The sequence below is a fragment of the Leuciscus leuciscus genome (assembly GCF_965113295.1).
Source record: "Leuciscus leuciscus genome assembly, chromosome: 6".
Taxonomy (NCBI): Eukaryota; Metazoa; Chordata; class Actinopteri; order Cypriniformes; family Leuciscidae; genus Leuciscus; species Leuciscus leuciscus.
The window spans coordinates 11323710-11349928 of NC_138730.1; the positions used below are offsets into that span (position 1 = coordinate 11323710).

Consider the following 26219-nt stretch of genomic DNA (forward strand, 5'->3'; position numbering starts at 1 on the left):
ATTGCCTGTGTTGAGAGAGAATCGAGACATGAAAGTACGCGCCCTTCAGGTCGATCGCTGCAACCCAATCTTGGGGACGGATGCATTAGAAAATGAGTTTCTGCGTGAGCATTTTGAACGGTAGCTTGTGGAGGCTCCGATTCAAAATTCGCAGGTCCAAGATCGGTCGTAACCCACAAAAGTGACATAAAAATAGACCTTTTTTTTTTTTTTTTACTAAATGCCAAAATGGATGTTGTTTAGTAATGATCAGCAATAATCTGGAGTAGACACAGTTGAATATATTTGAATTTTAATACATGATTGATTTTGCATGTTAATTTTGCACTCCTGACATTTTTAGGGATCGAAAAGACCCAATACTGATTTGCATTCATCATGAACGTAACATGGTCTACTTAAAAGTAAACGTAAAACACAGTCAGTCATTTAATATCAAGTATTGAATGAGATTAGCTACTATCCAGCCAACTGACTAAAAATGTGAAATTATAATGTACTAATTAATGTAAACAAGATACAGAATGGCAATAATATGAGTCATGATTAACTTTATTGTCATTCAGCAATCAAGAGACAAGAGACACACACACACACACATATATATATATATATATATATATATATATATAAACTTTTTTTTTTTTTTTTTACTAAAGGAGTAAGACATGCAATACAATTTTTTTTACAAAGGAGGGAATAAATAACTTCAGCCTGCATTTAGACTGTATTCATTTTAGCTATGTGAATACAAAGAGAACTGGGCTTATATGAAGAGTTCAGATGCAAAAGCCTCTAAGTGCCATCTGAAATTTTCTTCTAGAATGATAATTTTTATAAAGCTTGTATATTTATGTTAAGTAATTTCACTTAAATGACAATTAATAGGTAATTTGCATTGCCATTTAAGTGAAATTATTTAACTTAAATATACGAGCTTGATAAAAATTATCATTCTAGAAGAAAATTTCATATGGCACTTAGAGGCTTTTGCATCTGAACTCTTCATATATATATATATATATATATATATATATATATATATACAGAGGTGTAATGTCAGTAAAGAGGTGTAAAAGGTTCAGAAAGTAAAAGTCCTCCTCAGTATTTTGTTCCAATCACCTGGCTGACTTCATGGGTGGAATAAACGTATGGCAGGACTTTTACTTTCTGACCCCCTTTGAGGGGTCAGAGTTGAGTTATATACATATATATATATATTTATAGCCTATATTATGAGCACTCTTAACTCAATTACGAGCACTCTTAATGAGTAGCCGGCTTTTTCAGTTTGTAGCAAACCATAAAATTTAGGCAAAAACAAGCATTGCTTGCCAGGTTTTGGACTTTTGAACATAAGAGCTAGACTTTCAATGTGACTTAATGATTTTTTGTTCTTTAAACCTTTACCAAAGCAGCAACAATATGGAATGTTAAATATTTATCATAGGTGAAAATCACAATGGGCCTCATTTACATTTATGCATTTGGCAGACGCTTTTATCCAAAGCGACTTACATTGCATTATCCTATACATTTATACATGTGAATCCCCTGGGATCAAACCCACAACCTTGCGTTGTTAACGCAATGCTCTTACCACTGAGCTGCAGGAAAGCCTATTTACTAAACAAACGTACAACAGAAAATTGGGCGTATGGTCGTTTCCACGCAAAACTTGGCATTTATCAATATGGACGTGAGCGATGGCTACGAACAAATCTAACATCAGGTCTCAGCTCATGTACGCAAGTTTTTAAGTTATCGTGAACTTGCGTGCAGCATAGTAAATCTGGTGGAGATTTGTAATGAGAGCATTTTGTTCATTTAGATTATTTTCCTGACGCAAAAATGAATTTTTGCGCATGTGAAAGATGCTGTTTTACGTGGATATTGGAACACGTGTGAAGCACAAAGCCTTATTTACATAATATAGTTTAGCAACCCAAATGTAACATCGCAAATATGGAAACTTTTGTATTTTAAACTTTAAAGGGGTTGTTTGGACTTTAAATGGGTCATGAAATGAGAAATCTAAATCTTTTTACATATAAGAGGTCATTGTACTATAAAAACATCCTGTAAGTTTCAGAACTCAAAATTATCTTGTTGTTAGTCCAAAAACAGCTTATATTGAAGCCAATCCATCCGAACGACTGATTGTGGAATGTGCTACTTTATTACGTAATAGGGTAGCTAAACAACTCCTCTGCAGAAGATGATCAACGGCTACTTCTACACTGCTGCTTATTTAGCCCCGTCCACTGATTCGTGCATGCCATGTAGTAGGTAAATAATGAGAGAAGTAAACGCAGATCAATGCAGAAACCAAATGGTAAAGATGGCTCTAAAGACAAGACGCTGTGCAGTTCCAAATTGTGAGACAACACAGCATTTGCATTACATTCCTCCTGATCCCAACATTAGGAAGGAGTGGATTAACTTTGTTTTTAATGAAGTTCTAGACTGCGTGAGAACAGTCAACAGAACTGTAAGAACAGTAATTTGTTCACTTCATTTCACAGCAGATTTATTTACAAACAAGGCACAATTCAACGCAGGATTTTCAGAAAGATTAAAATTAAAAGACGATGCTGTACCAAGTATTTTGGAACCGACAGTAATATTGCACCACACTGTGAGTAACTGTTTTTATTACATGGTCACTATTGCCGTTATTACAGATCGTTTGACCTGTACTAAGTATGTATGCGTTTTTAACCTGTATGGCTGAATTTCACCGGCTGCCATTTCTCAACATCGGAAGTTTAAAAAACAATCCCACACGTGTGCTGAAGGGGGCGTTGAAAATGTTTAAATATGCAAAACTGGTGGCCAATCATACCAGTGGGCTTATACTTCCGAATCTACAATCCGCCACGCCTATTCAAACCGTGTGTTTTGATGAGGGGGGGTCAAAACAGGACAGAAAATAGCCTTACAAAGCTCTAAGTCCACTCCAAAGGGAGATATTTTATTTAACAATCCCCTTTTCAAGAACTACAATGAACGGCTCATTTGGACTACAACGTGATTTTTCCGGATCTTATGAAGTCACAATGGTACTCATTTAAATAATCCCCACCCACGGAATACGCAGAAAAGGGGACGAGGCCTGGATGAACTGCATTACAGAAGACAGTGTTGTCGCTATGTCAAAAAGATGGGGTTTTTTTTATTTATTTTTTTAAACTCATTTGTTTGACCTTCCTAAGTCTAATGAACTTACTAGTGGTTAAAACTTATTTTTAACACTGTTCCTGAACATTATAACCCCAAATGTCTTCATCAGCATGAAAACATATTCTAGTACACCCCAAAAACAAAATCAAGACTTCGTAAAAGGGCATAATAGCACCCCTTTAATATATCATTTTATATCTACTTATTTTTCATTCTTGTTCTGAATACCGTTAAATTTAAAGCTATAATAATGTTTGTAAATGTTTTGTTTTATTTACAGGTATTTAATATTCATATAAATGAATGTAATTGTTTGCAATTATGAGGTTAACAGGTGTTTTTGTGTTCTTTCATGAGATTACTTCCTCTTCTTGGCCGGGTTACATTTCTCCATGTCGTAAACTCCAGGGTCAAGGCTTTTAAACCATGAAATTTTAGGGACGTGATATTCAAATGACGATTGTTTTCATCTGCCACATTTATCATCGGATGATGGGACTGGCGGAATACACATTTTTTCATGAATCACACATAAACCCTGCCATAACATGATTTCTGTGCTCTGATCTGCGCTTGTTTCTACGTTACGATTGATAAATTCAATTCACATTTATTTGTATAGCGCTTTCACAATACATATAGTTTCAAAGCAGCTTTACAGGAAATGCATGTGTCTACATGAGGCCTAATTGGATTTTTCTTCAGTTCCCTTTTTTTTAGCACAAACATCACCATTAGGTCATTTAACCCTCTTAGATAAAACCCCCCTTTTGAATAATTTTTTTTTGCTCTATATGAATATCACACTATTTACTAATTAGCGAAGACAAATTTTGCTCTCTGTGACTACTCTGGACAATGCTTTTGTCTGGGGTTTCTCCAGTGTGGGTCCGTTGGTGCCGTTTCAAGTAGCTTGCTCTGGTAAAAGCTTTACCACACTCAGGGCACACATGAGATTTCTCACTGGCATGTATTTTCTGGTGTGATTTTAAACTGCCGAGCAGTTTAAAACTCTCTCCGCACAAAGAACATAAATAGGGTCTCTCATCTGTATGAAGTTTCAGATGTGCCTTTAAGCGCGCTGCCAAAATAAACTTTTTGCCACACTGATCGCAACTAAATGGTCTTTCTTCAGAGTGAATGAGCAAATGTGTTTTGAAAGTGTTGCTCTCTGCAAACCTCTTGCCACACTCAGAACACTCATGTAATTTCTCTCCAGAATGATATTTCATGTGCATGTGTAGGCTTCTTTGAACTGTGAAGCTCTTCCCACACTCATGGCATGTGAAGGGCTTCTCTCCGGTGTGAGTTCTTATGTGCGTCTTAAGGTGTCCTTTACATTTGAAACTCTTTCCACACTGAGGGCATGTGTAAGGCTTCTCTCCGGTATGAATTCTCAAGTGATCTTTAAGCTGTCCTTTATGTGTGAAACTCTTTCCACACTGAGGACACTTGGAAGGCTTCTCTCCGGTGTGAACTCTTATGTGAATTTTAAGGTTTCCTTTGTGTGTAAAACTCTTTCCACACTGAGGACATATGAAAGGCTTCTCTCCGGTGTGACTTCTCATGTGACGCTTTATGTATCCTTTATCGGTGAAACTCTTTCCACACTGATGGCATGTGTAAGGCTTTTCTCCAGAATGTGTTTTTATGTGATTCTGAAGGATTACTTTACGAGCGAAACTCTTTCCACACTGATGGCAGGTGAAAGGCCTCTCTCCAGAGTGAACTCTCATGTGACACTTAAGGTTTTCTTTATGTGTGAAACACTTTCCACACTGAAGGCAAGTTAAAGGGCTCTCCTCAGTGTGAATTCTTGCATGAATCTTTAGGTTCCCTTTATTGGTGAAACACTTTCCACACTGAAGGCACGTGAAAGGCTTCTCTCCAGTGTGAATTCTCATGTGACACTTTAGGCTTCCTTTACATGTTAAACCTTTTCCGCACAGATGGCATGTGAAAGGCTTTCCTGCAGTGTGAATTCGTATATGATTTTTAAGGTATTCTTTCTGTGTGAAACTCTTTCCACACTGATGGCATGTGAAAGGCCCCTCTTCGATGTGAATTCTCATGTGACACTTAAGGCTTCCTTTATGTGAGAAACTCTTATCACACTGAGGACATGTGAATGGCTTCTCTCCAGTGTGAACTCTCACATGACATGTAAGAGTGCCTTTACATGTAAAACTCTTTCCACACAGGTGGCACGTGAAAGGCCGCTCTCCAGTGTGAATTCTCATGTGACCATTAAGGCTTCCTTTACATGTGAAGCTCTTTCCACACAGACGGCATACATAAGGCTTCTCTCCAGTATGAATTCTTATGTGATCATTAAGGTGTCCTTTGTGAATAAAACTCTTCCCACACAGATGGCATGCGTAAGGCTTCTCTCCAATGTGAATTTTGATGTGATCCCTAAGGTTTCCTTTATGTGTGAACGTCTTCTCACATTGAGGGCAGGAGAAAGAATTTTTGTCAGTTAGCGAGGAACTGAAAGATTTTTCTCCAGCCACAAAATCTTCAGGTTTCTCAAAATAGTGGTTCTCCTTGACATCACTCGGTTCTTGATTTTCCTCTTTCACTTCCATCTGGCCTAAAATTAACATATTACATAGTTAAAAAATCAGATCAAGAAAGGTGATACAAGAAACAAGTGAAGTCCTACTTAAAGGGATAGTTCACCCATAATTTAGGCTACTCACCCTCAAGCCATCCTAAGTGTATATGACTTTCTTCTTTCAGCCAAACACAGTCGTTATATTAATAAATGGCCAGGCTCCTCCAAGCTTTATAATGGCAGTGAATGGTAACTGAGATTTTGAAGCCCAAAAAAGTGCATCCATCCATCATAAAAGTAATACATACGGCTCCAGGGGCTTAATAAAGGCAAAGTAAAATTTGTAAATAAAAATATCCATATTTATAACTTAAAAACTATAATCACTGGCTTCCGGAAGCGGCCACACGTGAGTCTAATTCCAGCGAAAGATTGACCTCTGATCAGACGTAGGATGTAGGAGTGTCGTAAGCTTTGATGCCTCTTGCAGTTCAAACAAATAGGGCTGGGCAACAAACTCAAGCTTCTCCGACATTTCTCTTAAAAATTCTCGTTTTAGACTTCTAATTTGTGACCGGGGTTTTCTCTTGCTTTATCCTCTGCGCTTCCACATTCGTCAATACTTTATGAGTCGGGTCAGAGGTCACTCTTCAGCCAGAACTAGACTTGCGTACGGCCGTTACCGGAAGCCAGTGATTATAGTTTATAGTTATAAATATGTGACCCGTGCTGGCAAAGTGAATGCGCACGGGATAATTTTGAGCTACAAGTGAAAGATCGTCTAACGATCCCAATGCTACAAATAGCAATTAAACATCTATAAGTATCTTTACTTGTGCGTTTTCTGAGAGGAGTACCTTTCTTTTGTCCATGGAAAAAGCGCTTCTCGCGCTTCCCCTCAGCACAAGTTTGGTATCGTTGTAAAGCGCTGTATTCCAAATTTGTTAATATTCATAGCAAATTCTCAGTGGAATGAGTCTAAACCAATGAAATGTGATTTTCAAAACTCATGTTGATGTAAACTAGGGATGGGCATTTTTCCAAAATATTGCATTCGAATATTCAGGCTCATAAATTTTTTATATTTGTTTATTTAAATGACGTTTAATGAAAAAGACGTTATTTTTTAAGTTACATTTTTTTTACGTTTTTGTCACCATTTCTGAACAAGCTTACGATTAGGCAATATACACAACAAGCTTACAATATATGTAAAACAATTATTTAAGTTGAAAACATTAAACAGTAGGCCTATGTGTAAACAAAAAAATATGGGAAGGAAGTATATGTCTCAAAATCATTTTGCTATTAGATAAGTTATCTTCTCGGATCACGCGGGGTCCAGCTGTGCTTACCTGCAGTCGTGAAGGCAGTGATGGACAGCTGCCTTTCCTTATTCGACTGCTGTTTGGATTCCATGTGATTTCTCATTGTGGTGATGATATTATAATTCAGATTAATGAATTAATTTGATCAAAAGTAATTCCATTTTGTAAGATCATTTACTACGATTATTTTTAAGTAATTCCAAACTTCGCGAGGCAGACGACAACATTATGTGATCAAATGCAAACAACTTGTTAACACGCTCCACAGCACCACCCAGTGGATTTAATTATAACTGCGAGTTAGTGCTTGGGATTTATCATGGATTCACTGCATTTACGGCCAGCAAAGCAACGTAGTAAAATTCGAATAGTATTTTATTTTTCGAATAAAAATTACAGATCGAATATTCGTGCACACTCCTAATGTAAACAAAAGAATCTTACTCGCGCTGACTGACAGAGCCGAAGCGTGCGCATAAAGATGCCTCAGACAGCGCGCGATCCCGACACAGAATTACAGTATTTCAAAGTATCTGTCTTGGCGAGTATTCACGCAAACATTATCTGTTATGGCTTAAATAAACATTTGGTTAACTGTTGGAAAAAAAACATCTGATATGTAACATTACATCCGCGCGGTACAGTAGGTCTGAACATATAGGCTGTCTGTTAAATAAAATGTTAAAATAAAATAAAAATGTTAAACAATTGTGCTATCATGGGGGAAAAAACATTGAATATATATTTTTCCTATAGGATTTTTGGTTTTGACTTGGTGTGTGCCACATTTTGTGTTATTACCACTGGTTATTACCAGGGATTTTAAGGTATGGTTGCTAGGTGATATTGAAACTTTCAGAAAAATCAACTTTTCTGACTTCAAACAGGTGCAGCTCAGTCATTTTTGGTTTGATTCTAACAAATCATACATCATCATTTTGAGTGTTTTTAATAGAGAATATGAAAATAACCATAAATCATTTTTGAAAATTTGCTCATTCCGACTCCTTTTGCCAGCATGTCACATCTGGATATTTTTCTTACAAAAACACATGGCTTCGCTTCTGAAGGCCATTATTAACCCACTGGAGTCATTATGGATTACTTTTATGATGGATGAATGCACTTTTTCGGCCTTCAAAATCCAAGTTACCATTCACTCCCGTTATAGCTAAAGCTTGGAAGAGCCAGGATATTTTTAATATAACTCTGATTGTGTTTGGCTGAAAGAAAAAAAGTCACTTACACCTAGGATGGCTTGACAGTTAGTAAATTATGGGATACCTTTTTTTATTTTATTTTTTATGTGATCTTTAGTGTGCTAAAAATTAATTCTGACATTCTCATGTTAACAAGATAGATCTGCAAGATTAGCCTACTACTAATATATATATATATATATATATATATATAGATAGATAGATATAGATATATAGATATAGATATAGATATATATGATATACAGTGTTACTATACTGTCAGAATCAGAATGTGTTTTAATTGTTATTTTACCTCTTTTAATAAAATTCAATTCTGATGAATTTTCTAAAGCTTTACTTGTATTACTTTCTGTACACTGAATGCCTTTATATGTCGCTTTGGAAGCATCTCCCAAATGCATAAATGCAACAAATGTACTTTAATGTTCCTCAACAGTCCTTAATCTGGAATCAAGAACGGACACCAACCTCTTTGTTCCTCAGTATCATCTTCATCTTTCACTCTGCAGGGTTCAGGATCATGAATGTCCACAACCTCCACTTTAATCAACTCCATCTCTCCAGCAGTGTGTCAAGCAAGATCTCAGCTGTTTAATCTGGAGATCCTGCTTGCCTGGAAACTTTTCTTTGTCACGTTTAAGTGGGAACAATCAATAGAGAAAGGGGACACGTTAAACACTCTGTTCCTCAAGTGTGGATGCGCTTTACATAGAAAAATAAGTCATACATTTTGGCGCTATTTACGAGACTCATCTATGGCTACAAATAGGTTCAAAATTTCCAGCGCAAAATGCTTTGAGTAATATGAACATGCTGTTGGAACACATTTGATAAAAACAACTTTAAAACACGTATAAGCTTTTATACACCTTCAACGCTTAAGGGGTTTAAGACACAAACCTTTCTTCAGTCAAAAAACACCAACCGCCGCGGCGCAGACCTAATGATGTCATCGGTGGCAAAATAAAAGACAACTTAAACGGTCCAAAATAAAACTAAACAAATACAAAAAAACAACAACATAGGTTTAAAATATATACAATTAAACGTCAATTATATAATATACATGTTGTCAAGTTATTTGAATGCAAATCCTACGAATGAAAGTGTATAGATTGACCTAATTAATTACATAAAAATGCCTAAAATAAACGATTTTATTCAATTAAATTATTATTAAAGTTGTTTAGGTGTAAATTATAGATCAGTACCACCGCTTGCTGTACATCCACTCTCGGAACTGCATGTTTAAGTGATAAGAAGGGGGCAGTAAATATCAGACGGACCTGCTTCCTGTTTTGAAACTGGTTGCTCATGAAGATGAAGATGGTGATGGTGATGATGAAGATGAAGTTGAAGTTGAAGTTGATGATGATGATGTCAGTGTCAGTGTGTGCTGTATAGATCCCCCTGCCTCAGACACGATGGCCGTGAGCTCGGGCTGCAGTAGCACGGTGTTGATGTCGGTGCGGGTGTCGGTTCGGCCGCTCAGTGTGGGCTCGGATTCACTGCGGCTGCAGCTCAGCATGAACGCGAACCGTGCGGGACACTTCACGCTCACGCTCAGACACACCGACCGCGGAGGACGCAGCGTGGTACACACACACACACACACACACACACACACACACACACACACACACACACACACACACACACACACACACACACACACACACACACACACACACACACACACACACACACACACACACACACACAGAGCTGTCATCTACCATCCTCACTTTCATACCATCTGATTAGTGCTGTCTTGTCCACCTGTCAGCTGTCAAGTCTGTCATTCAACCTTGTTTGAACACTGTTTACCCTCGTGTAGCCTTACCCTTTGAATATATGCATGCTGGGTTATACGTAGTTTATTTTTTATTCCATCATTTATCATTAAAAAATAACCATGAGCAATTTTATGTTCATATCAGCTGTGATCCAAACTTCTCTGTATTGTAAAAACAACCTATAAACTTGAAGTCAAAATTATTCAACCCCACAGAGACTGTAAATTACAAATGTATGCTCTAAGCCTAAATTTCAAGCTGTTCATCGTACAAAGCGATCGAGTCTCTTCAGAAAATGTGGACTAAATCGCTCAGTTCATATGGATTAGTTTTACGATCTCTTTATGAACTTTTTGAAGCGTCAAAAATGGTAGTTGCGCAGACTGTCAATGGAGGGACAGAAAGCTTTCAGATTTCATCAAAAAAATCTTCATTTGTGTTTCAAAGATGAACGAAAGTCTTATGGGTTTGTAACGACATGTAGGGTGTATAAATGATGACAGAATTTGTTTACACGACACCGTTTTCAACTAAAAAGGGAAAACTTTTTGTGCATTTTGGCCGTTCATTTACACGACAACAACGTTTTGGGGGCCTGACAATACTATCCTTTAAAAACGTGTTTCAAACTGCAAGTCTTTAAAAACGATACCGTTATCGTCTCCGTGTAAACTACAAAAACATGAATCTGTGAAAACAGTACCATGAAGTTTGCATTACGTGTTCACTCCATAGGCACGTAGTGTTTCTTTACAAAGTGACATTGCTAACTACTGGCCTGGCATGAATGATACAGCGTTTTTAGTCGTTTTCGCAGGGATTATTTTGACAACGTCTGTGCAAAGGAAAAATGTTTCCGATTTTAGTACATCGATGTAATGTAAATGTACCCTAAGTGTTTGCATAATGCATGTTAGAAATTGGTTCTCTAAAATAATGTTGAAAGAATTATCTGTTTTTCCCTGCATAAAGTGCTCTTCTTTTGCATCTACATATGTTTTTAACACTAAAACATTTAATTAAAAACTTATTTCGGTTCGCTAAACTGCCTTGTGGCATATTGACAATTTTGTGAGACCGATTTATCCCTCACAAAGTGAAGGCTGGATTGTCTTGCATCACTAAAGGAGCATCTGTTATACATGTATCATAACATGTATGCTGTTACCGGTCTCTGTCACTCAAGGGTTTCTGATGAGCTGTTCTCTCTCTCTCTCAGTCTCTAGCAGAGTTTGATCTACGCTCAGTGAAGTACGAGATCACATCGGCTCGATGTCACGAACTGCGTCTCACCAAGCCGCCCCACGACTGTCTCACATTTACCTTCCGCAGCGAACAGGAGGCCCAGGAATGGGCAACTGTCATGATGTCATCACTGAGAGAGACACACAGAGGTCAGAGGTCACAGCAACATTTAACACTATAAAGCTACTCTATCATTCTGGATGCATAATTTTCTAAGGCCTCTAAAATATTAACACAATCAAAACTTGGTTAAAGAAAACCTGTTGCACGCAGTCTGCTACATGCCATCTGCCCCCTTATTGATAGTTCATATTTTGTAAGCAAGTAAAAGGCCTTTTAGTAATTAAATTAATTAATTTATAAAAGAGCCCATTCAGGTTGTGATACACGTGTCTTTTTGCTGTGAAATCTAAAGTAAACGTAAGAATCACTTTGATGTTGTGACTGTAGTTATATTTCAAGATCAACACTTACTGGACCGAAGCAACTTAACCTCACTTATCCATATCCATATAATTTTTTAGAAAAATCATGGTCAAATGTGAGTCTCCAATATGATCATCAGGCTTTTGAGGAAGGTTTATTTGTTCATCTCTCAATCATCATTGTACTGCAGTGCATTATAAGTTTTAAAACGGCAGAGCTTTGATCATAAAACTAAGCATTTAGATATCATCTTACTAAGACATATTATTGGCAGATATAGAGTGAGTCAGTTTACTAAACGCGTTTAGTAATTAAATTAATTAATTTAAAAAAGACCCCTTTCAGGTTGTGATGCTAGTGTCTTTTTGCTGTGAAATCTTAAGTAAATGTAAGAATCACTTTGATGTTGTAGTTATATTTAATGCAATTCAATACAATGATGATTGAGAGATGAACAAATAAACCTTCCTCAAAAGCCTCAAATCATGATGATCATATTTGAGACTCACATTTTAACATTACTTTTTTTCCACCTTGAGTTTGAGCTCCAAATTCTCACTGCATCATACTATATGAGCAATAAAAGCCTGATTTTATTTTCTGGTTTTCTAAAGGTTCAATAAACTGTTCTGTGACCCGATCACTTTATATAGCCGCGTTTCCACCGAAATTACCCGGAACAATTTGTCCCAGGAACTTTTTTTGCCCCAGACCGGTTGCTTTCTGCGTTTACACCGCGGTCTAAAGTACCCAAAGTACCGGGAAGGTAAACTGCGCGCAACTGCTCCTCCCAGTCTGCGACGGACAGTAATCAGTTTTGAACACCACATTTATAATAAGTATGGAGGAGATTCAAACTGTGCTGCAGTTATGTATTGGTTTACTAACGAGGTAATTAACAAAACAAAATAGACGAGCACTGATACTAAAGCGTGTTCAGAAAGCTCGTATGCGTATAAAATTAGACAACGTATGTTATCAGTTATTGTGAGATGCCTGGGACGAACGCATCTTTCGAGATGCCTCTTTCGCAAATACGCTTAAAAAAAAGCCTTAACCCCGTCTATCAATCATAAATAGTGAATAGTCTTGTAAATAGTTGTTTGTTACTAACCTCAAAGCGCTATTTCAATCCTGTTATAGTAAATGCCTTGCAATAGATGACAATGTGTAACCATAATGACTTAATAATAAAAGCTGTGGCAGAAAAGAGACGAGCACTGATAAAGCGTGTTCAGTAAGCTCGTAATGCTAACGTTAGATATAAAATTTGTATGTTATCAGCTATTGCGGACATTGACCGTGAGATTGCTGGGACGAACGCGCAGAAAGTTTACTCTTCCACAAATACCCTTAATAAAGCCTGAAACTCGTCGCCAGTCCACCAGTTTTTTAAATTAAATTCCATATTTGCAGACAGACAACTCTTACTGCATGAAGCCACGACACGAACCGCAATAGATTTTTTAAAAAGGGAGGTTAAAAATAAATAAATGCTGCGTGGTGTCATCCAACCAAAATGCGGCGTGAACACAACCAATCAGCTTGTGCAGCGCACAAGTCCCACCCCTGAAAGTTCCTGAACTTTGAAAAAGTACTACCTCATGAGCAGGGACTATCGGAGGGGGAAATATTTACCCGGAACTTCATTTAGACCCTGGTTCCTGCGGTGTAAACACATCGAGTACCAGCCCAAAGTTCCTGGGGAAAGTTCCTGCGGTGGAAACGCGGCTTATGATGAACAAACAGATTTAATGTACGCCTTTATTCATATAAAAGTATTGATCAGCGCTAGGGCTGGGCGATGTGACGTTATTATTGCATATCGGCGATGTATCGCAATGTCGATTATAACAGTCAGTTACCAGACAATATCGGGAAAAAAAATTACAAATATATTTAACATAGTCCCATGGTTATCATACACATATTTATTCACATGCAATAGTATGAATTAAATATTTTCTATAGGCTATTAATTAGTAGGGTTAGGAAGAAATCGATTCCAATTCTTGATACCATTCTTTAAGCGCAAGAAGATGCGAAAGAGAATTTTCTGTGCTGTGCACACAGAGATAGTCACATAAACACAGTCGGTTTTGTCTCAAGTGAACGTAAACAGTTGAGATAGAAAACAGTATAGGCCTATTGGATCCGTGCATTGCAGCCTAATAGCTATACCCACTATAGCTATTCAAAACAAAGGCATGGCTTGATGATGCCGTTAATGAGTGTGGATTCATGGGAGTTGTCGTCTTCACCCCCACAACTGATGAGAAGGAATCTGACGGACTCGGGCAGAAATCAGAATGTATTAAATTTGAACAAGGCTGCTGGAGCGAATGCTAATGAGAGAGACCTGTGATACACGCCGGTCTCGAGGCCAGTGGAGCTTTTATTATGCTGCAGTCGGCCGCTTCTTCTCTTTTTCGTTGCGCATGTGGTGTAACGCATCCGTTTTACATGGTTAAAATAAAAATAATCATACTAAATACATATGACTGTGTTGAAAGTTATGTTTTAACGTTACTCTTTGCGTTCGCTAGGACTAGGTTGCTGGTAAGAGAGACTTGTTGCACTTTGCAGTAATCTAGATCTAAATCTGGATGACTTGTGTTGCTAAATGACCTGCAATTCATTTTAAAATATGTTGTATGATGGAGAAAGCTCTCTCTGATTACGCCATGTTAGCCACTTGACAAAATTGTCTCTGAGGTAAAAACATGGTACTTGTGGTAAATCAAGAAAACAAGCGATTTAAACCGTGTTTAAAATTATTAGTTTTATGTTGATAAATGTATCCAAACAGTTGCTCACCTGTCTAATAAAACATAATAAATTAAAGCGTCTTTGGTGTTTCCGTGGTTTCTACAAAAGTAAAACTGGAAATCGAGGGTTATACGGACATGACATCATTGACAGGCGACGCAAGGATACGATCCGTGTCCTGGTTTAAATTTCTGATTTGAACATTGCTGGAAACTTTTGGGATAGTGCAAGTACACAAGTCAACAAAATATATAGCATTGTTCTGGTGATTTTTGGATATTTTAATCCTAAAAATCATACATATTGTGCCTTTAAGCATTAATGTTAATCAAAGAACAAAAGAAAAAGAAAATCCCTCACTGAATTTGACAGAAAAACTTTTGTAACTTTAATTAGCCTAATCTGTATTTTATTTGCCTGTTGTTCGGCGCTGACTGCTCTAACGACAACGTGCGTCTGTGTGTTTGGAGATGCTTTGGAGATGCGTTCCCTATTAAACATCAATTTTACTTGCTTTCCTAATTTAATTTCCTAATATATATATTTTTTTTTTCTTGATTACACATCTTGATTTGATTTATGCAATTTATTCTGTTCTGCAGGCGAAAAAGTGAAACTAATCCTATAAATTTGAAATAGCAGTGATATTTCCCATTTAAAAAATAATATATTATAAAAAATAAGAATACAACATAAAATAATAAGAATATTATTACGTTTTTTATTTTGGTCTACAATAAAATGTAATCAGAATTTTTTTATAAAATGGTAGCAGTAACTGCGCCTGGCCCACATAATAAACAAATCACAAACATGTCCATTGAAATTAAAATGATTTTATACATACAATTTAGTTATATTACAAACAGATATCTCATGCACGCATTCTAAGTTTACAATGTTGGCAGCGTTATAGAATATTGCGAGCGTTATACTTTGCTGTAGATTAAAAAAAATAAGAAAATAAAATACACAGATATCATTTTTAATTACTTCCATTTCTAAATAAATAAAGCAGTCATTTATTTGTGATAAGCAGCTTAAGGAGACCCTAGAACTCTAACCAGAAAGAAACAAATAGCCTTACTGTTTTTGCTCACGCAGAACAAACCAATTCACTTTTAAACTCTGATTTTAGACAGATAACAAATACAACATAGCTTGAATACAAGTTTAAAAACAGCTCTACACGTTATAATTAAGGAAATTAAACTTATCATCATTAAATGTCTACTCATGCGATAATGTCTAAAAGAAAGAGAAACATTGGACTCCTTGCTATGATATCATCATGCATTTATCATTCTTACAATCACCACCAGAATGATCACCTTCACCATGAACTTGGGTTCTGTTGTTTAATTGTATTAAACTGTTCTCCTCAGTCTTCACAAAACGAAATTCATTGCAAACACAAAAATTATATAAGAACAGTGTGGAAATTATTAGCAACACTAACATAACAGCAAAGGTAATGTTTTATGGTAGTTTAAGCTCAAACTAACCAAAGTAAAACTTTAACGTTTCAATCTTAAATGAAACTCACTGAATCGCAGGATATCATTAGATGAGGTGCAGCCAAGCTCAACATGATGCGTGTTTACGGTGTATGTCGGGGACGGCGCTCGAAGAGACGATGTAATCGAACATTCGTGATACTTTTCAAGGCGATCATCGATCAAATATTTTTACATATCGCCCAGCACATGCATAGAGCTCATCAAATATAGTAAATGGAGAAGCTCAAGTGTGCTTGCCTGACGTGTGAGACATGATCTCTGAAGATTGATCCCCCCATTATTATACATATATCTCAAAACAAGATCAGAGAGCTCATCAAATCAACCCTTCAGACTTCAAGCCCTTTTAAACTCCTATATCTTAAATATATGGCAAGCGAAATGGGAATAATGTGAACACACACACACAAAACATGCCAGATGTGCATAACCTTTCTGCTTGTTGAATGATTTTCTAAATCTTATTCTTAAAGATGGACTCTGCTCTTACTGTGGCTCATTGTTCATTCACTCTTTTTCCTGTCTCAGTTGCCAAAATGTTGCATGCCTCACATGATGGACTGCAGTATATGAAGTGTGAAGAGAAAAACTCTGTCTTGTCGCTGTCAATGAAAGGTTTGTTTTCTTAAGGGGGAGTTGACTGGGTGTTTTCCTCGATCATTTCTTTAGTTCCGCCATTGTTGTAGACAGAAAATAAACACTTTTGTGGCACTGTGCACATACATTTGTGTATCTGCATCAGAGTAAAAAGTGCACTATAAATGGGAAATGGACTGCTGGCAGTGATATTAAACTGGCCTCAACCTTTCAAACCACTTGACAAATCAGATTTTAAATTCAGGAACAATATATCTCATTTACTATAGATCAATAACAATACAATACAATATAATATAATAACAATAGATCTCTCAGGGTTTCTGCAGGTCTTAAAAAGGCCATAAAACGTCTTATTTCATTCTTCCCCAAATATATCTTAAATCAGAGCAAAAAGTCTTAAATTCATAAAGTTATGGCATTAAATGTTGCATGTACTGCAAATAATTAATATCTTCCTCAGTATTTTTGTCTTGTTTTTCAAAACATGTTATTTCATTATTAAATCAAGATATATATGCAAAATGAAGATACAAAGTCTTGTTTTCTGAGAAATGTAACAAAAATATGTGAGTTTACACTTGAAACAAAGCAAATATGTCAATGAGCAATGAAAACAGATATCTGTTCTTATTTTAATCATAAACTCGCTTCATTTTAATCAGTTTCACAGAAAACAAGACTTCTTATCTTATATAATTTTGCTTCTCTTATGAATATAACTTGATTTAAGAATCTTTATTTGCGTCACTTTTTTGCAGTGTGATCAGAAGATACAGTAAAAGTTATGTCCGTTTTCTAGTGGTTCGGAGCAGAGGTATTCAAGCCTTAAGAATTATTTTTATTTTTTATTTTTTTCGTAAAATGAATTAAAAAGTAATGGAGATCAGTAGGAAGTTGTATTTTGAAACGTTAACGTGTTTCTAATACAACTCGTTTTGTTTCTCCCTAGACATTTACATTTACATATTGTGTTCCCTTAACTTTATTCCTTCATTCCCTCCATTTTCTTTACTTGGTCTTTAAAGAATCTTAAATCTACCTTCAGAAACCCTGAATAAGTAGGTTAGTGGTTTTAAAACGATTGGTTTTTATTGACCTTTTCAGTCATAAAAAAAAGAAAGAATTGTAATTATTTTAATTATAAATAATGTTTTTAATGTGCCGAACAGCGCACCTTAGCTGTCCCAAAATCACTGTAAACCACATCTTCACAGGGCTCATTGCTTTATTAAACTGTAGTAAATGTAATGAATTATTAAATTTATGCAGAATTGATAGACCCCTTTGTCATTTATTTAGATTGTTTTCCATTTGAAAACATTAGACTGTCAGTTTATTTTGCCTATTATTATAATATTGTCACTGTTGCTGCTTCTGTTGTTGTAAAAACATGCTTTTAACATGTTTTTTTTAATCGTGATATGAAGATAAAAATCTACAAAAACAGAAGTGAAACATTAAATAATGGTTCTGCATGGACACATAAATCTACAGATAATCAGTATTGGTTATAAAAATCAATATCAGTCAGTGTTTCTAATAGAAATTGTATTGCTCCCATTTAATGGTGTTCAAGTGCATTTAATCTCATGAGCGGTGTGTCACTGTGCTTCTCTTCTTCCTGCTGTAGAGGAGCTGTGTATAGAGCTTTCTCGAGCAATAGAGACCGGAGATACTCACGCAGCTGTGCACTACGCCTCAGATCTGGCCCGGCAGCAGATCGCACTGACTATTCAACCAGCGCTGCGGGACGCTGAGGACCGAGAGATAAGGTGTGTGTGTGCCCTCGTCACGCTTCAGTTATAGTAGATCTGTCCCTTGCCTCATGCTTGTTATGGTTATGGGTATTTAACACAGATGCTTATCTGTGTTGTCACATCTAAAAGTATGTTTAATCGCTTAATTATCGTGAGGGCTATCAGTTTAATATATAAACTGATATACTGTATATCATATCAAATATATCAAAATAATCATTTAAATGATTAACATATTTTTTTAACGCACCCGCCCCGCCCCCAGACCTACATAGTTCATCTAAAGTTGATTGGTGACAAACATGAAGCAGGGCAACAGCTCACTGAATGATCGAGCCTATTGTATGCAGTTAGAATGACACTAAAATTCAAGATATTAGAAATGCCCCTGTCTTAGTTTTTTTCTCATATTTAGATCATATGATGTAGTTAAGCAATATCTCACGAGTAACGACATTTTTTATAGCTTGAAGTTTACTAGCAAAGATGCACATCTATTTAATTTGCATGAATGCGCTTCTGACTAAAGCAACACAAATCAACATGCATATAGATACATTTGTATTTATAGCTTAAAATCCTGATAGTGACATAAGGTTCATGGATATGCTTTTATTTTCAGCTTAGCTGTGGTAGTAGAAGATGCATCATCTTCCTGTTGTGTCACAGTAAAAGTCCACCCGCAGGTGACTGTCGCTTCTCTGAAGCAGCAGGTAGGAAAGATCCAAATATGTCTTGACGAAATGAAGGCAAATCTTTCTCAAGTATCTCTGATTTGCTGAATTGTCAGAGGATTATCTAATAATTTTCTGTCGTGTCTCTTCCAGATGTTTGTTGAGTATGGTTTTCACCCCAGGGTGCAGCGCTGGGTGATCGCTCAGTGTCTGTGCTCCGATGGCCGTTCTTTAGCGTCGTACGGCATCTACAGGGACGGTGACACAGCATTTCTCTACCTCTTGTCTGCCCGTCACGCCTGCCTCGATCACCAGCAGGACCAGGAGAACGGCCTCACGATGCCGACTGTAGCGCCGCCACTTAACGCCGCACTGGCCCACACGCCGGCCATCAGCCATGACTGGAGAGGCTACAGCACGTTACCGCCCCGCTTCAGCCACAGCAGCACAGGTGAGCGCACTTCACACACATGTGTTTGTTTAGCAGTATCGTATGCTTGGTGTAAGGAAAATTCCAAGTGTCACATTGAGTGTAGGAGGAAAAAAGTATCCTTTATTCGTAATGAAAATCAGTTGAGGATCATCTTAAGTAGATGGTTTGTATGTCTTACATCAGCGATGGTCAGACTGGGGACAAAAGGACAGGCTTCTTTTTATACTACCGTACAAACTTTTGGGGTTGGTAAGATTTTATTTTTTATTTTTTTTATTCTCTTATGCTAACCAAGGCTTCCAGGGCCTCCAGACTGCGACCTTTTTTCCTGCCGGTGCAACAAAATTTTGTTAGAGGTCGCACTGGTGCCATCACCACATTGCCCAACTGATAAGAGCTGCCATTTCTATTGCATACTTACTTAGGCCCATCGCTCCTCCTGGAGCATAGGCCATCGACAACAACTCTCCAGCGGGCGCGTTCTTGGGCTGTCTTTTCTATTTGAGTCCAGGTGATACCACTCTTCTTCAGCTCTGTCCCAGTGTCTCGCCTCCAGCTGTTCTTGTGCCGTCCCCTCTTTCATCTTCCATGAGGGTTCCAAGTGAGGGACTGGCGTGTCACATTACTCGTTGGTTTACGTAATGTGTGTCCTATCCAGCCCCACTTTCTCCTACCCTATCTGCTGGGTGATGGCTTCTTGATTGGCTCTTTGCCAGAGCTCCTCATTGTTGGTACGGTCAGGCCACCAGATCTTGAATATAGGGCTTAGGCATCCATTGGTGAAAGTCTGGATCTTCTGCAGTGTGCGCTTGGTCATTCTCCATGTCTCTGACCCATATAGGAGAACAGACTTCACGTTGGAGTTGAAAAGCCTCATTTTGGTTGCTTCTCCTATCTCTTTGGAGGCCCAGATGTTTTTGAGCATGATGAACACCGCCCTTGCTTTGCCCACCCTGGTGAACACATCACTGTCTGTGCCACCCTGTTTGTCCACTACACTCCCAAGGTAGACAAAGGAGTCCACCTCCTCAAGAGGCTGTCCATCTAGCATGACATGACTGTTGTTTGCTGTGTTGATCTTCATCACCTGTGTCTTCTTCCTGCTGATCTTGAGGCCCACCTTTGCTGAGACTTCTGCCAGTCGTGATGTCTTCTCCTGCATCAGAGCATGTCTGTGGGAGAGAAGTGCTAGGTCATCAGCAAAGTCCAGGTCTTCCAGCTGCGCCCAAGGGGTCCACTGTATCCCGTTTCTTGTTCCCTCAGTGGTGGACATCATTATCTAGTCGATGGAAAGCAAGAACAAGAAAGGTGACAGCAGACAACCTTGTCGAACTCCTGTTTTCACTGTGAAGCTGTCCGACTGCTGGCCGCCATGTATCACTCTGCATGACATGTCTTGGTACGTGTTTCGAATCAGGGTGGTCAGCTTCTCTAGTTTCACTATAGCAGCTTCTATAACTTCACTATAAGGCATAATCCCTCTGTAGTTGACACAATCTCTCAGGTCTCCTTTCTTGGGCAGTTTCACTATAAGGCCTTAAGTGTTATTTAAATAAGCTCCTGATGTACTTACAAACTTTCCATTGCCTCGTTTTATGAGTACAGAACCTATTTGTACTACTGTATAAGTTTGGTACCATTCTGGACATTATTAGTGGGGTAATTTATGAGATACATCATAGGATCCATTAGCGCCTGCACTAAGCCATTCGGCTGATTTCTCTAAATAAGCTCTAACTTTAATAATGTTCAACCAAGGGAAAAAATTCTTCTGGGGGGGTGTTTGGCTCGAGGTCATGGTGCAAAGGATCCTAGGCAAGGCAAGGCAAGTTTATTTATATAGCACATTTCATACACAGTGGCAATTCAAAGTGCTTTACATAGAAGAAATTAAAATAATAAAAATAAATAAGAATAATTAAAACAGTTTAGAAAAATAAAATAAAATACAGTACAGTACAAACAGTCGGACGAACAGCGGCACAGTGCTCATTCAGTAAATACATAGCTAAACAGAAGTGTTTTGAGTCTGGATTTGAATGTGACTACTGTAGGAGCACATCTGATCTCTTCTGGAAGCTGGTTCCAGCTGCGGCTGGCATAATAGCTAAAAGCCGACTCGCCATGTTTAGAGTGAACCCTTGGTATTTCTAGCTGATATGATCCTAATGATCTGAGTGATCTGTTGGGTTTATATTCAGTGAGCATATCTGCAATGTATTGAGGTCCTAGGCCATTGAGTGATTTATATACCAGTAATAATACTTTAAAATCAATCCTAAATCTAACTGGAAGCCAGTGTAAAGACCTGAGGACTGGTGTGATATGTTCATATTTTCTGGTTCTGCTCAGAATCCTAGCGGCAGCGTTCTGTATGAGCTGCAACTGTCTTTTGGTCTTTTTGGGAAGGCCAGTGAGGAGTCCATTACAATAATCCACCCTGCTGGTGATGAAAACATGCCTTAGTTTCTCTAAGTCTTGTCTGGAAACAAAGCATCTAATTCTTGCAATATTTTTGAGATGATAGTATGCTGATTTAGTTATTGCTTTGACATGACTACTGAAACTAAGGTCTGACTCTAGTGTCACACCAAGATTCCTGACTTGATTTTTAGTTGTTTGACCCCTAGAGTGAAGGTATGCGTTCACCTTGAGAACTTCATCTTTGTTTCCAAACGCAATGACTTCAGTTTTGTCTTTGTTTAACTGAAGAAAGTTTTGGCACATCCAACTGTTGACTTCATCAATGCATTGGCACAGGGAGTCAATGGGGCTGTAATCGTTAGGCGATAGGGCTAAGTAGATCTGTGTGTCGTCTGCATAGCTGTGGTAAGCAATTTGGTTCTTTCTCATTATTTGGCTCATTGGGAGCATATACAGGTTGAACAGGAGTGGCGCAAGAATTGAGCCTTGAGGGACTCCGCATGTCATGGATGTCCACTCAGACTTATGGTCTCCTATACTCACATAATAACCTCTCCCATCTAAGTATGACCTGAACCATTTTAGGACTATCCCAGAAAGCCCCACCCAGTTTTCCAGCCTGTCAAGAAGTATGTTGTGATCGACAGTGTCAAATGCAGCACTGAGGTCGAGTAGTACCAGTACTGATAATTTGCCTGAATCAGTATTTAAGCGAATATCGTTTATTATCTTTATGAGCGCTGTCTCTGTGCTGTGGTGCGGTCGGAAACCAGATTGAAAATTGTCAAAGGATCCATTCAAGCTCAAGAATTTGTTCAGCTGATTGGTTGCAACCCTAGGTTGATTTTACTCCGAACCATCCCTTTAAACAATTCTCAATTGGTACTAAGGGATCCAACGTGTACCAAGAAAATATCCCTCAAACCATTACACCAGCAGCCTGAACCGCTGAGACAAGGCAGGATGGATCCATGCTTTTTTGCAACAGCAGCAGCAGCAGACATCAAGACTCATCAGATCAGGCAACATTTTTACAATCTTGTATTGTTTGATTTTGGTGAGCCCTTGTAAATTGTTGCCTCAGTTTCTTATTCTCAGCTGACAGGAGCGGCAAAGGTGTGTCTTCTGCTAATGTAGCTCTTCTGCTTCAAGGTTTGACGTGTTGTGTGTTCAGAGACCTCGGTTGTAACAAGTGGTTATTTGAGTTACTGTTGCCTTTCTATCAGCTGAACCAGTCTGGTCATTCTCTGACCTTTGACATCAACAAGGCATTTTCTCCCACAGAACTGCCGCGCACTGGATATTTTCTCTTTTTCAGACAGTTCTCTGTAAACCCTAGAGATGGTTGTGCATGAAAATCCCAGTAGATCAGCAGTTTCTGAAACACTCAGACCAGCCCGTCTGGCACCAACAATGTTTTCTCAATCTCTTCTTATTATCAGTGTTGAAAACTGTTGTGCTGCTTCATATTTTTGTGGAAACCATGATGCTCTTTTTCCTTTGATGAATAGAAAGTTCAAAAGAGCAATATTTATTTGAAAAAGACATCTTTTGTAAGAATATAAATGCTTTAATGTCACTTTTGAACAATTAAATGCATCCTTGCTGAATAAAAGTATTAATTCCTTACTAACTCCAATCTTCTGAACAGTAGTGTATATAGGTTTCAGGGATCTGAAGTTTGCTCTTGCATTATCACTGCTTGCATCAGTGTGTTTTTCTCATTGTTGAATAGGCAGCAGTGGGTGTGGCCCAGAGAAACATAGCGTCAGTGACATCATTAACCTTGAGATGTTGCAACTTGGACGGTCCAAACTGAAATCAAGTAACACGCAGGTAATAATTACATGCATTCACATTGACCATTTCTTGAAACTAACGAATGCAGCCAGATTGTAAATAAGTAGCCTACGTCCACATAATCATGAACCATGAAAACACACTCCCACAGACAGTGCCATTGTAGCAAGGACAGCTTAAAATGTTAAGAATCCTTCAAAGAAAGAGATCACAAATGGAAATGATTCCATGAAAAACATCATTGCAATGTATATTTGTATACATTTGTATCCCCTGATTGATGTGGATCAGTCTTCCAGCTTCATGTACATAACAAATGCAAATATTTGGATATAAATAACAAACAGTTGTATTTTCATATCTCTCTCTCTCTTTAGCCAGGCTGGTCCTGCCCTTCCTGTACATTCATAAATAAGTCTACGAGACCTGGCTGTGAAATCTGCAGCACAGATCGGCCAAACCCTCCCAATCCCAGTAGCGTTCAACAGGTGACTTCCCCCAGCAAATACACCTGCTCACAACATTGACTGTGCTGGAACAGTGTGCAGGCTAATATGTGTTTGTTTTTCTCTATTACAGGAAAAAGCAAGAAGATCTAACCAGTGAAACTGTGTTGTAAATACACACAGGTACCAAGAATAAAACCCTAAAATAAACTCCCATTCATTCACTTTCGAACGACCACAAACTCCAGCTCTCGCCCTTGACATGCTAGTCCTCCACTTGTAGTTTTAATAAGAGTTGACTTGCAACAAAGCTTCAAACTCCCATTGTGGTTATGCAATGGGGAATGTTAGTTGGTTTTCCTGGTCGTGTCACAGTGCAGTTGTCAGTAACTAGTAACTGCCCAATCGATTTGTTGCTTTGTTTCTCTTAATTGAATACTGTTGAACAGTATAAGTGGATAGGCATCAGAAGTTATTTCGGTTTATTTTATCAGCTAAACGGAAGCTTTGTCCTCTGTGCCACTTGATGGTACAAACTCACTCTATTTTGGACTATAGCACACAAGTTCTTGTTTCAAATGGGACAAAATAAGAATCTTTTAGCTTTGGTTGCAGATTCAGATATGTAATCTGAGATAAAAAAACAACCCTGGCAAAACTTCAGTGTAGAATTCAGTGCTGATTAAACGTACAGCATTTCAAGCTTTGTTTTTAATGTCCTTGCTGGAAAGGAGATTATGCACGAGTCAGATGTGACTCTGCTTCTTTTGCTCTTAAATCACAAACTCATTTGCTGTGTATTGTAATTTCTGCTTGTGCAACATTTTAGAAATCTTCTTCACTCACTACACGGTAGAGCTGCACGATTCTGGATAAATTGAGAATTACGAAAAAAACATTAGACAACTAAGCAAAATAACATGCAAACTAGAGGTTCTGACAAAATGTTCATTCCTTTAGTCTATTTAAAACATTACACTTGAACTAAATAATTCAAAAATATATTTGAATGGACTCAATGTCTCATTTATAAAGACTTGTTTAGTTATTGGATAAATCAGCATTTGTGAATAAATAATGATTCAATGACAAACACTTTTTTAAACACTCAATTACCGTAATCAATTCAATACGTACAAGAGTCAAAATACTTTCAAAAGATGATTTACTCTTATTTTGATCACTACCGTAGACATCATTGTTTATACCCAAACTATAAACGTTTATCCCAGTACACTTTCCCCCCCAGTTATTTAAATATTTGTAACGCATAAATAACAATAATGTGTGGTTGAAAAGAGTGTTTGTGAAGCTGCTTCATACTGTACATTTACATGGCAGCTGTTTTCTCCGGATCAGCGGCAGCGCAAACGCAGATTTCAATGTTGAAAGGTTAACTAAAGTCCCTAAAGGCTCTGGTTTAAACAGTTTCACATCGCAAGCGTTAATCGTGCAGCTCTACCACACGGCGTGCAAGTCAGTGTTCATGTCTGTTCCACAGCTGTACTGGAACTGGACAAATATCAGTTTACTCTTTATGTTCGCCAAGCTCTATTTTAGGGGCTTAAGTTTTAAATGTGACTTTGTCATTATGTGACGAGGCCAGTAAACAGTGAGAAAAACAACCGTTTTATCAGCTGAATAAAACTTTCATAAATGCATGTTATGTAAATGTTATGTAAATTTTAAGTATTCCTTATCTTACTGACTGGGAATTCTCATGAAAGAGTTTGTTCCTGTTTGGAACAAACGAACTACGTTCAGACAGGGTTATTAAGTGCATTTATTTTATTTTTATACATAGCATATTATTTAATGAAAAGTCTATTGTTTTGAATTGGGTTGATTTGAATTGTAATTGCATTGATTATATGTGTATTGTAAATGATTGTTATAAATTCTTGCCAAAAGAAAGTCTACCTGCATTTCACCATGACTTTGCTGTGAATAAACATAATGGTTTGAGAGTGATCTTTAGTCTCGTGCAATATTTCACTGTTTAGTAATGGTATGTAGTCTGTCTTGTGCTGCATAATTACAT

General features: G+C 37.6%; 2 protein-coding genes across 3 annotated transcripts; one reads left to right on the top strand and one right to left on the bottom strand.

The window, feature by feature from the left end:
• Positions 1-1013: 1013 nt before the first annotated feature.
• On the bottom strand, positions 1014-9699 carry LOC309500704 (uncharacterized protein). Of its 2 annotated transcripts, none has more exons than XM_082172398.1 (4): positions 9575-9699; positions 9189-9283; positions 8757-8908; positions 1014-5776 (listed from the first exon to the last, which is right to left on the bottom strand). In XM_082172398.1, exons 3-4 carry the CDS (start codon positions 8842-8844, stop codon positions 3990-3992), a joined length of 1875 nt encoding a protein of 624 aa, XP_082028524.1. In that variant the 5' UTR covers positions 8845-8908; positions 9189-9283; positions 9575-9699; the 3' UTR covers positions 1014-3989. The 2 variants fall into 2 exon arrangements, with proteins under 2 accessions (XP_082028524.1, XP_082028523.1); XM_082172397.1 differs by having other exon boundaries at positions 8757-8913.
• On the top strand, positions 9576-26149 carry sharpin (SHANK-associated RH domain interacting protein). The gene is made up of 9 exons (XM_082172400.1): positions 9576-9883; positions 11304-11478; positions 16573-16659; positions 18275-18416; positions 19024-19114; positions 19229-19526; positions 23668-23768; positions 24110-24220; positions 24312-26149. The coding sequence occupies exons 1-9, from the start codon at positions 9713-9715 to the stop codon at positions 24336-24338; spliced, it is 1203 nt and encodes a 400-aa protein (XP_082028526.1). The 5' UTR covers positions 9576-9712; the 3' UTR covers positions 24339-26149.
• The last annotated feature ends 70 nt before the right edge of the window (positions 26150-26219 follow it).